At 48.8% G+C, this 9571-nt stretch overlaps 2 protein-coding genes across 2 annotated transcripts in view; one reads left to right on the top strand and one right to left on the bottom strand.

Annotated features, from left to right (window-relative positions):
• Window positions 1-5331, top strand: part of pcif1 (phosphorylated CTD interacting factor 1) — an 8517-nt gene extending 3186 nt beyond the window's left edge. The window contains exons 3-16 of the mRNA XM_017440717.3: window positions 301-425; window positions 503-628; window positions 706-845; window positions 922-1076; window positions 1216-1363; window positions 1976-2059; window positions 2136-2235; window positions 3122-3281; window positions 3354-3523; window positions 3617-3703; window positions 3785-3969; window positions 4134-4227; window positions 4310-4485; window positions 4716-5331. Coding sequence (XP_017296206.1) covers window positions 301-425; window positions 503-628; window positions 706-845; window positions 922-1076; window positions 1216-1363; window positions 1976-2059; window positions 2136-2235; window positions 3122-3281; window positions 3354-3523; window positions 3617-3703; window positions 3785-3969; window positions 4134-4227; window positions 4310-4485; window positions 4716-5022 — 2057 coding nt within the window. The 3' untranslated portion in view covers window positions 5023-5331. The remainder of the gene's footprint in view (window positions 1-300; window positions 426-502; window positions 629-705; window positions 846-921; window positions 1077-1215; window positions 1364-1975; window positions 2060-2135; window positions 2236-3121; window positions 3282-3353; window positions 3524-3616; window positions 3704-3784; window positions 3970-4133; window positions 4228-4309; window positions 4486-4715) is intronic.
• A 16-nt stretch (window positions 5332-5347) lies between these two features.
• LOC108250720 (lysosomal protective protein-like) lies at window positions 5348-6489 on the bottom strand. Its single transcript, XM_025002697.2, has 4 exons — window positions 6294-6489; window positions 6107-6218; window positions 5868-6035; window positions 5348-5401 (listed from the first exon to the last, which is right to left on the bottom strand). Exons 1-4 carry the CDS (start codon window positions 6455-6457, stop codon window positions 5348-5350), a joined length of 498 nt encoding a protein of 165 aa, XP_024858465.2. The 5' UTR covers window positions 6458-6489.
• Between the last annotated feature and the right edge of the window lie 3082 nt (window positions 6490-9571).

The raw sequence follows: 9571 nt of genomic DNA, 5'->3' as shown, positions 1-9571 counted from the left end.
TCTGTCTGTCCTCTCACCTCTCTGTCTGTCCTCTCACCTGTCTGCCTGTCTGTCCTCTCACCTCTCTGTCTATCTGTCCTCTCACCTGTCTGTCTGTCTGTCCTCTCACCTCTCTGTCTGTCCTCTCACCTGTCTGTCTGTCTGTCCTCTCACCTCTCTGTCTGTCTGTCTGTCCTCTCACCTCTCTGTCTGTCTGTCCTCTCACCTCTCTGTCTATCTGTCCTCTCACCTGTCTGTCTGTCCTCTCACCTCTCTGTCTGTCCTCTCACCTGTCTGCCTGTCCTTTTACCTGTCTGGCAGATGAGCTGGTCCAGGCTGGATGGTCCAAGTGCTGGTCTCGGAGGGAGAACCGGCCGTACTACTTTAACAGATTCACCAATCAGAGCCTGTGGGAGGTGCCAGTGCTGGGTCAGCATGATGTCATTGTGAGTCCCTCCTACAAACAAACAAACAAACAAACAGCTGGATTTCAGGACTGATGTGTGTCTTGGTCTGTTTGTAGTCCGACCCTTTGGGTTTGAACGCGGCTCCAGCGGAGGGCGGAGACAGTAACGTTGGAAACGGTCAGAGAAAGAGGAGAAGCTCCGAGGAGCAGGGGGCGGGACCTAACAGTTTCAAACGTACAAAGGTAAAGTTGCCTCTCCTGATTTGTGTGGGACCGATGTGCAGTGGCCCATGGGAAACTGAGTCCAGTCTGATTTCCAGGTGGAGCCTAGCACACCCATCTCTCCCAGCACCCCTGGTGTCAAACCCTGGAGCACCGCCCCTGAGGACAAGCAAGCCCAGACAGCCACGCCCACAACCCCGAGTCCAGCCCCCTCACCTGCTCCCTACAGACCAGCTGTGTAAGTTCTGAGGCCATCGCCTCTTCTGCTGTTTGATCTTACAGGACGTATTAATCTGGGTGTGTTTTTGGTTCAGGATCTACTGGGATCTGGATGTTCAGACCAACGCTGTGATCAGAGAGCGACCCCCAGCCAGTCATCTGCCCCCCCACCCTGAGATCGAGCTGCAGAGGGCGCAGCTCGTCACCAAGCTGAGACAGCACTACCACGAGCTGTGCCACCAGAGAGAAGGTACAAAACTCCTGTTGGGAGGTTCTAAACCTCGGTCTGGACCAACAGCAAGCTGTGCTACAAAAGATAAAAACACACGTGATCTTAAAGCTCGAGTTTGTTCCTCTACCCAGGAGCTGAGTCTGTCTTTATCACTCAGGTATTGATCCGCCCCGGGAGTCCTTCAATCGCTGGCTTCTGGAGAGAAAAGTGATCGATAAAGGCCACGACCCGTTACTGCCGAGTGACTGCGAGCCCGTCATCTCGCCGTCCATGTTCAGAGAGGTGATGAACGACATCCCTATCAGGTACGTCCCTGCTGGACCAGGTTCTGTGGACTAACAGGACATCCCGTTACAGTCCTGTCCCCTGGACAGGTCTGTAGTCAGAAGGTCTCCAGACTCCAAAGTCTTTGATCCGTGTTTCAAGCTGCAGCACTGCTGTGATTTCAAATCAGTCAAACAGTTAATCAGATGTAAGAAAGCTGCATGTCTGTTATAACTTAGAGGCTGAAACAACAAATAAATGTTAACATATACAGGGTTTCCCCCAGTGTATTATAAGCCTGTATTATAATCTACGCTTGTTTATTGTAATTTACGTCATTTTTTATACTTTTTTTTTTTTTTTTTTCCCACCCACATCAGCTTGACGTGTTGATCACCGCGCCAACAGTGACGCGCTGCCTCCGCCCCTGTGCGAAGGCCCCGCGTGGTGTTGCGTCATGTGGTCGTGCACCTCCTAGTTTTTGTAACTTGGCGCGGACCATTTTTTTACTAAATCACGGGCGGCCAGCGATCGGCCGGCAAACGGCCACCTACCACCAGGCGTAGCCTCTTTTCTGGGGAAACCCTGCATATCTGAGAAGGCAGAGCTGTTTTATTGACCCTGTGTTGATTATGGATTGGTCTTTGTCTCAGATTGTCTCGGATTAAGTACAAAGAGGAGGCCCGGAAATTGCTGTTTAAATACGCTGAAGCTGCCAAGAGAATGATTGACTCCAGGTGGGTCACAACAGACCAGTCAAACAGCTGTATATATTTTGTGGGTATGCGTAACATTAACCTTTGACCTCTGTAGGAACGTGAGTCCAGAGAGCAGGAAGGTGGTGAAGTGGAACGCAGAGGACACCATGAACTGGCTGCGCAGAGATCACTCAGCCAGCAAAGAAGACTACATGGTAACCTCAAACCCTTCACAGTATGACGATGTGTTTAAAGTAAAGGAAATATGGTCATTTGTTTGTAAGTAGTGATTTTCTAACTGTGACGTTTAGATAAACTTACAGTTAGCAGCATGGAAAGTTATGTCTGGCTACCAATAAAAACACATGGAGGTAGACCCTATCTTCAGAACCCCAACAATGAGCTTGTCCATGGCGTAAACACAATAGAAGAAGGGTAGCATACATAGATAAAGCATTATGCTACCATTAGTGGAACTTCTGCATATATTTTATTTTTTGTGGACGTAGAGGAAATGTTCTATTATGGCAGAGGAATACAGAACTCATCAGGATGACAGGTATGAAACAGGAGTTCTGCACAAAAAAAAGGAACAGAAAGATTGGATTAAAACCAAACTTCAAATTAAGGATGTTTGTAAAATCTGCCTCACTGACTCCGCCCCTTTAGGTGACAGTCCATCTATGACCTCTGACTCCGCCCCTTTGTGAGACAGTCCATCCATGACCTCTGACTCCGCCCCTTTAGGAGACAGTCCATCCATGACCTCTGACTCCGCCCCTTTAGGAGACAGTCCATCCATGACCTCTGACTCCGCCCCTTTAGGAGACAGTCCATCTATGACCTCTGACTCCGCCCCTTTAGGAGACAGTCCATCCATGACCTCTGACTCCGCCCCTTTAGGAGACAGTCCATCCATGACCTCTGACTCCGCCCCTTTAGGAGACAGTCCATCAATGACCTCTGACTCCGCCCCTTTAGGAGACAGTCCATCCATGACCTCTGACTCTGCCCCTTTAGGAGACAGCCCATCCATGACCTCTGACTCCGCCCCTAACCGCAGATTGAGTCTTACCAGTCTTACCTGCTGTGTGTCTGCAGGACCGCCTGGAACACCTGAGGCAGCAGTGTGGACCTCACGTTGCTGCTGTCGCCAAAGATTCTGTAGAAGGAATCTGCTCTAAGATCTACCAACTCTCAGCTGAGTACAGCCGCCGCCTGCGACAGACACACCTGAGCCTGCTGCAAGACCCGCCCACAGGTATACACACACCTGAGCCTGCTACAGTTTTGTTCACTGGTTGTGTTGTTTACCTGTGTACCTTTTGTGCAGAGGTGTGTGCGTCGCCGCCGCAGCCTCGCCTTGTTTACTGTTACCCGGTACGTCTGGCGATGTCAACGCCGCCCCTCCCCCGGGTGGAGCTGCACTTCGAGAATGATGTGGCTTGTCTTCGATTTAAAGGAGAGATGGTCAAAGTAAACAGAGGACACTTTAGCAAACTGGTTAGTGCAGTAATCTGATTACTTATTGGTTCTTCACCTGTTTTACCTGACCCACCCGTCTCACCTGCCTTCACCTGACCCCACCTGTTGCAGGAGCTGTTGTATAGGTACAGCTGTATAGATGATCCTCGCTTCGAGAAGTTCCTGTCCAGAGTGTGGTGCCTTCTGAAAAGATACCAGGTCAGCTGACTGTTGGCCAGCCAGGTTTCTGTTTCCATGGTGACGGCTGAGAGGTAACCAGGTATACCTGTGTTTGTCCAGGTGATGTTTGGCAGCGGTGCTAACGAAGGGACGGGCCTGCAGGGAGCGCTGCCGGTGTCGGTGTTTGAGGCATTAAATCGACAGTTTGGCGTTACCTTCGAGTGTTTCGCCTCGCCGCTCAACTGTTACTTCAAACAGTTCTGCTCCGCCTTCCCCGACATCGACAGCTTCTTCGGCTCCAGAGGGTGAGGCTGGCGCTCGTGCTGGGCGGGGTTAGATGAGGTTTGACAGGCGGTCCCCAGAACAGTGTCCATTTCTGGGTTTGAACACAGATTCGAGGGTCACATGTTGTAGGCAGCTGTCAGATGTTGTCGACTGTAACCTGCATGAGTAACTGCTGTGTTTCCAGGCCCTTCCTGTCCTTCAGTCCAATCAGCGGTTCTTTTGAAGCCAATCCTCCATTCTGTGAGGAGCTGATGGACTCCATGGTGACGCACTTTGAGGTGAGTAGCATTTATACTGGTCTCTGTCCAGCTGGACAGGTCGGTTCTGAACAGTGGACATTTTGCTCTGTGTTTTTGTCAGGATCTGTTGGACCAGTCCTCTGAGCCTCTGTCCTTCATCGTTTTTGTCCCTGAGTGGCGTGACCCTGTGACTCCAGCTCTGACCCGGATGGAGGGAAGTCGATTTCTACGACACCAGCTGAACATCCCGGCCTACGAACATGAGTACCGGTCCGGAGGTCAGCACATCTGTAAGAGGTACGTGAACTAAAGCTCTGTGTTGTAACAACAGTCCTACCAGGCTCGATCCAAGGCAACTGGACTTCTGGAAGTCCTGGAACTGATCCTACAGGGACCAGCACTATGAGGACTGTGATCCTTCAGTAGCAACAGCACCTCTAAATTAAAAGTGGATTTTTAATTTGTGTGGTGTAGGAGGTTGGGGAGTAGTAGTGGACTAACGGTTCTGTAACACTGTGGGTTTTTAGGGAGGATATGTACTACCGGGCGGTCCACGGTACCACAGTTCTCTTCCTCCAGAACGAAGCAGGATTCACCAAGTGGGCACCGACACCGGAGCGCCTGGCCGAACTGACCACAGCGTACCGCCCATCTTTGTCCCGCACCTCGTCCCTGTCCTCCCCTGGACCCGCCCACACAGCTCCTGGAGAGAGAGACTCCACCCCCAAGCCTTCTGATAGGACACAGAGCAGCACGATGTCATCTGACAACAACAACAATGGCAGCAGCAGCAGCAGCAGTAGCAGCCCTCAGGACAAGCCGTCTACTGTGTAGGGGGGCGGGGCTTGCTGTGACCATGCCCCACATGTGTATATATGTATGTCTTTCAGCATCTGTAGCACATCTGCACCTCACACCTGCCACAGACTGGGGGCGGGGCCTCATGTAATGTTCACTACGTCCTTTTAATGTGTCGACTGTTCTGATTGATTGAAGCTTTAGGAAGCAGTCACAGCTCCAGCAATAAAAACTCACCTGTGATGTCATGTGACTGTGAGCAGGGATCTGATTGGTCCCTACACCCACACAGCTTGGTGATTGTTTGACAAGGCAGCTATTGTTTTTATTGGACTCTGATAAAATCCAATAGGCCCCACCTCTAGTCCCGCCTCCTTTCCAGGAAGGAGAGGGTGGAGTCAGAGCTGGAATCAGACTGGTGAGAAAGGATGGGGGTGGAGCCACAAATGGGGGTGTGGCTACATATGGTCATCTCAGGGCTGCTACATACTTCGCAAGAAGTGAGAAATTTGTTCTCTGTCCCGGTGCTGCGCAGCTTTGGTCTGAGTTCTTGCAGTTTGTTCTTATCAGAACTTTTGTTCTTGATGGTGTCTGAGAACTATCGTGTGATTGGTCAGAAATCTAAAGTGGGCGCCTGGATTTAGAGTGCACATGTTCTTCTGGTGCAGAGGTTTGTTTTGAGGAGCATCTGGCTGAAACAGTGAGGAAGTAAATCTAAACAACACATAAAGACATCAAGACAATGATTTATGAAAGAGAACGCTCAGATGTTGTGCACAGAGGAGCCAAACGATGCGTTCAGTGGCGCCGCTGACGGGCGGCGGTCAGTCCTGGGGTGGGACCTGTGAGGAGGACTCAGGAGGTCTGCGCCCGAGTCTCACCTGAAGGAGATGAAGGAGAGCACTCCTCCTCCTCCTGAAGGAGAGCAGGTCTTCCTGAAGGAGAGCATCTCCTCCTNGAATGAACCATAAGACCCACTCCCAGGTCCCATGACCCACCTTGTTCCAGGAGTATGGGTTGTACTGCAGTGTCACACCATCATCCTGGACCTGAAGCGACAGAGGTCAACACACCAATGATGTCATATTAACGAAGGTGGGCAGAGTCAAAGGTTACCTACCAGAAAGGGTCCATGTTCTGTCAGGAGTCCATCCAACGAGCTGCAGCCGGGACCGCCATTCAGCCACAATACCACCGGGTCAGAGGCTGGCTTGTTCTGGGACTCCACAAACCTGAAAACCAATCCAGAACAGGGTCAGGTGAGGCTCACCTTGACAGTTTGTTTTAGGTGTGGGACAGGTACGGACCAGTAGTGCAGATGTTTCCCATCAGCCACGTTCAGGTATCCAGAGAAGTGCCTGAAACTGGGCTGTTTCTGCAGACCAGGCAGGAAGGTGATCTCATCTTCAGCCGGAGCTGCAGATGAGATCACCAACAGAACCATCAGGAAGAACCACAAAACCACCTGCATCTGAAGGAAACAGAACACAAACACTTGAGACCAGACAGGAAATTATGTCATAAAAAACAGTTTTAAAGAGTGTTATCCCCCATCTTTCATTAGTCATAAAAACCAGTCTGTTAGTATGTTGGTGTAGATGCTAAGTGGCTATCTCTGGTAACAGCTAGGATTGTTCTGTCCTGGATGTCTGAGAATCTACAACAATGTATTGCTTCGCACTTTGGGAAGAACACTAAGAAAAGTGGGATAATATGAGATGTCAAGGAAACTCGTTGGTTACAGGAACCATCTTTAATTCATTCAATCTTAGATGCAGACAAAGAATCACTGCCAAAAACATACAACTCAGCTCTACAATCAAAGGCCAAAGATCAGAAGAGATCCTCCTGAAGGCACAGAACAAGTTAATGAGAAGAGACAGATTGAGTTCACCATAAAGACACTTTCACACAGAAGATAAAATCTGCCAAAATCTGCCAGAAGCTGTCAGCACTTCTTCCTACCTCACACTTAGAATAAGTTCCCAGCTTCATTGACAGACCCCAGTTTTCTCAACACAAGACCCAAAAAATGGCAACAACATAAGTTTGATACTTTACAGTGGAAGATGCTTGTATTATTGGATTTCACAGCACTTTTCCTGCAGTGGAAACTGTCAGGAAATGTCTCCACAACAGACCAGATCTGCCCCCTGCTGGACCTCTACCGCCTATTTCAAATACAATGACAGCTTTTACATAGAGAAGCATGGATGTGACATGGGGTCTCCAGTTTCACTCATCTCTACATGGAAGAAGTGGAAAACGAACCACTGCCTGGGTCAAAATCCAACCCTTTGCTGAACAACAACACTGACTTCAGCAGAGAGGACGACAAACAAGTTATATCTCCTGGAAGCCTAAGCACTTAAATCCACAGGAAACACAGACAAATATCTGCTTTTAGATTCTCACCACCTGCTGAGACACAAACTGTTATCAGAACTCTACAGAATGGAGCCCAATATGTCCCCGCAGGGACAGAAGGGAAGGACAAGGGACATAGAGACACTAAGGAAGCACAGATCCTGTGGATATCAGAACTGGACTGATGTTAAAACAAGCCAGACAACATTGTTGTTCCATTCGTGTCTAAAAACCACTGAAGGAGTTTTCCAAGCAGGATGTTCTGCTGCATTTCAAACCCAAGACCACAGACTGGTTCCCCCCAAGGCTGAAACACTGAAACGGCTCAGCGGTGTGGTTTATGCAGACCAGTCGGGCCTGGATTCAGACCTCTATGATAGAGAAACTAAACAGCAGCTGGCCTCAGGTTCCACCTTTCTAACACCTACAGGTCAGCCTCCACTCGTCTCTCCACACACTTTCATAACCATCCACACCTGAAACATGTGACCGAACCAGCTGACAGGTCGGCCTCGTTAGGACACATTGGACAGAGGGAGGCCCAGACACTCCTGTTACTGTGATCGTTAGAACAACCTTTGTGAAGCTGGAAGTCCCACCATGAGAGCTGAAGAAGCCTTTTGAATGACAGGAGGACAGCTGTCTTCTACTGAGGACATCTCAATGTGTTTCTTTAAGGAAAATGTTTGTAAATAAAGTTATATATGCTGAAAGTTTAAAGGTCACATTCTCCTGAAAGAGCTGAATGTTTTAATAAATGAACGGCTGCCTGTTCAAGGAATCAAACTGAAATTAATTTAACACGGCAAGTGGTGACGTTTACCCTTTCTGTGTGTTTCTTTGTTAGCAAAATATACAGATCAACTATTTTAATTAAACTAATCATTGGCTGTACATCTGTCAAAGTAAACCCAATTCAAGGTGGCCGCCACACCTAATTGAGCTTCACAAACAAGAATAAGTCAGCCAGTTTCACAGACAGAGCTAAAACTTGGTGTGGCAGTATCTTGAATTGTGTTGACATTCCAATCAGTTGTACATGTTTATCCAATGATATTTTGCTAACAGAGACATGTTTAAAAACCTTTTGGTGGTGAGCAACAATAAAAATAAAGCATAAATTTCTGGCTGAACATCAGTTAGATGTCAGATGCGGAGCAGTTTTTCTGCCTCGTTTTGAGACAAGATGTTTCTAATTGTTCAGGTGGAGGAAAGCAGACCTGGTAACATTTTTAATGTGGGGTTAAAAGACATCCTGATCCTAAATAACACCAAGTTCTTTACTTTAGAACTGGAGAACAAATTAATGCCATCCAGAGGAAGTGGAAGTCTGCAAAGTTTGTTCCTAAGATGCTCAGGTCCAAAAGGATATTGGCTTCAGATGCTCAGAGACTGAACTTTGACCTGTTTCCATCTCTGTCTGCAGCAGCTTCCAGCTCACAGCTTCTGAACAACTAAAGTGTGAGAACACACAGAGAACCCTGAGAGGAGCCATGAATGTTGGGATGAGAACTTACAGGAACCTGTTTACAGGGAACTGAACTGAAAGGAGTCTTGGAAAACTTGGAAAAACTCATTTAGGAGTTTCAGAGGTTCAAACCAAGATGCCAACATATAAACCTGAGCTAAGTCTGCAAAAACTAGAGCTGAGGTAATCAAACACAATTAGAGCTATGAAATATTTTTATTTTTATTTATGCATCAAATGTGTTTTCTCCTGTTCTCTCTGTTCTGACCATCTTATGTACAAAGAAGACATGTTTACATTTCATAAATTCCCCTATATGAGACCCAAACAGCAAAATGAAGGACGTCTTGGTCCAGTTGTCCCTCAGGTCGGGAAACCAGCAGAACCAGAACTCCCTGCAGTGAAGACAAGGCCTCCAGGATTCAGGTGTTTGGTCTGAGGAGCTTTCTGCCTCCAGGTCTCTGTCCAGACTGTCTCCTGGCTGAGGAGGGACGGTATGGCGTTACTTTTGTGCCACCAGGTTGAGCGCGCAGTGACACTGATTTGAGAGTACAGACCGCTCAACTCTGACAAACTGCTCGCGCTCGGCTCTCTCCGTGCGCGCTCGGCTCACTCTCCGCGCGCTCGACACTCTCTGCGCTCGCGCTCAGCTCTCTCTGCGCTCGCCTCTCTCTGCGCTCGCGCTCGCCTCTCTCTGCTCGCGCTCGGCTCTGACAAACCGCTCGCTCGCTCTGCTCTCTCTGCGCTCGC

The sequence above is a fragment of the Kryptolebias marmoratus genome, linkage group LG4 (genome assembly GCF_001649575.2).
Source record: "Kryptolebias marmoratus isolate JLee-2015 linkage group LG4, ASM164957v2, whole genome shotgun sequence".
NCBI lineage: Eukaryota > Metazoa > Chordata > Actinopteri > Cyprinodontiformes > Rivulidae > Kryptolebias > Kryptolebias marmoratus.
The sequence above is the reverse complement of the archived record's forward strand: the minus strand, read 5'-3'. Positions and strand labels throughout refer to the sequence as shown.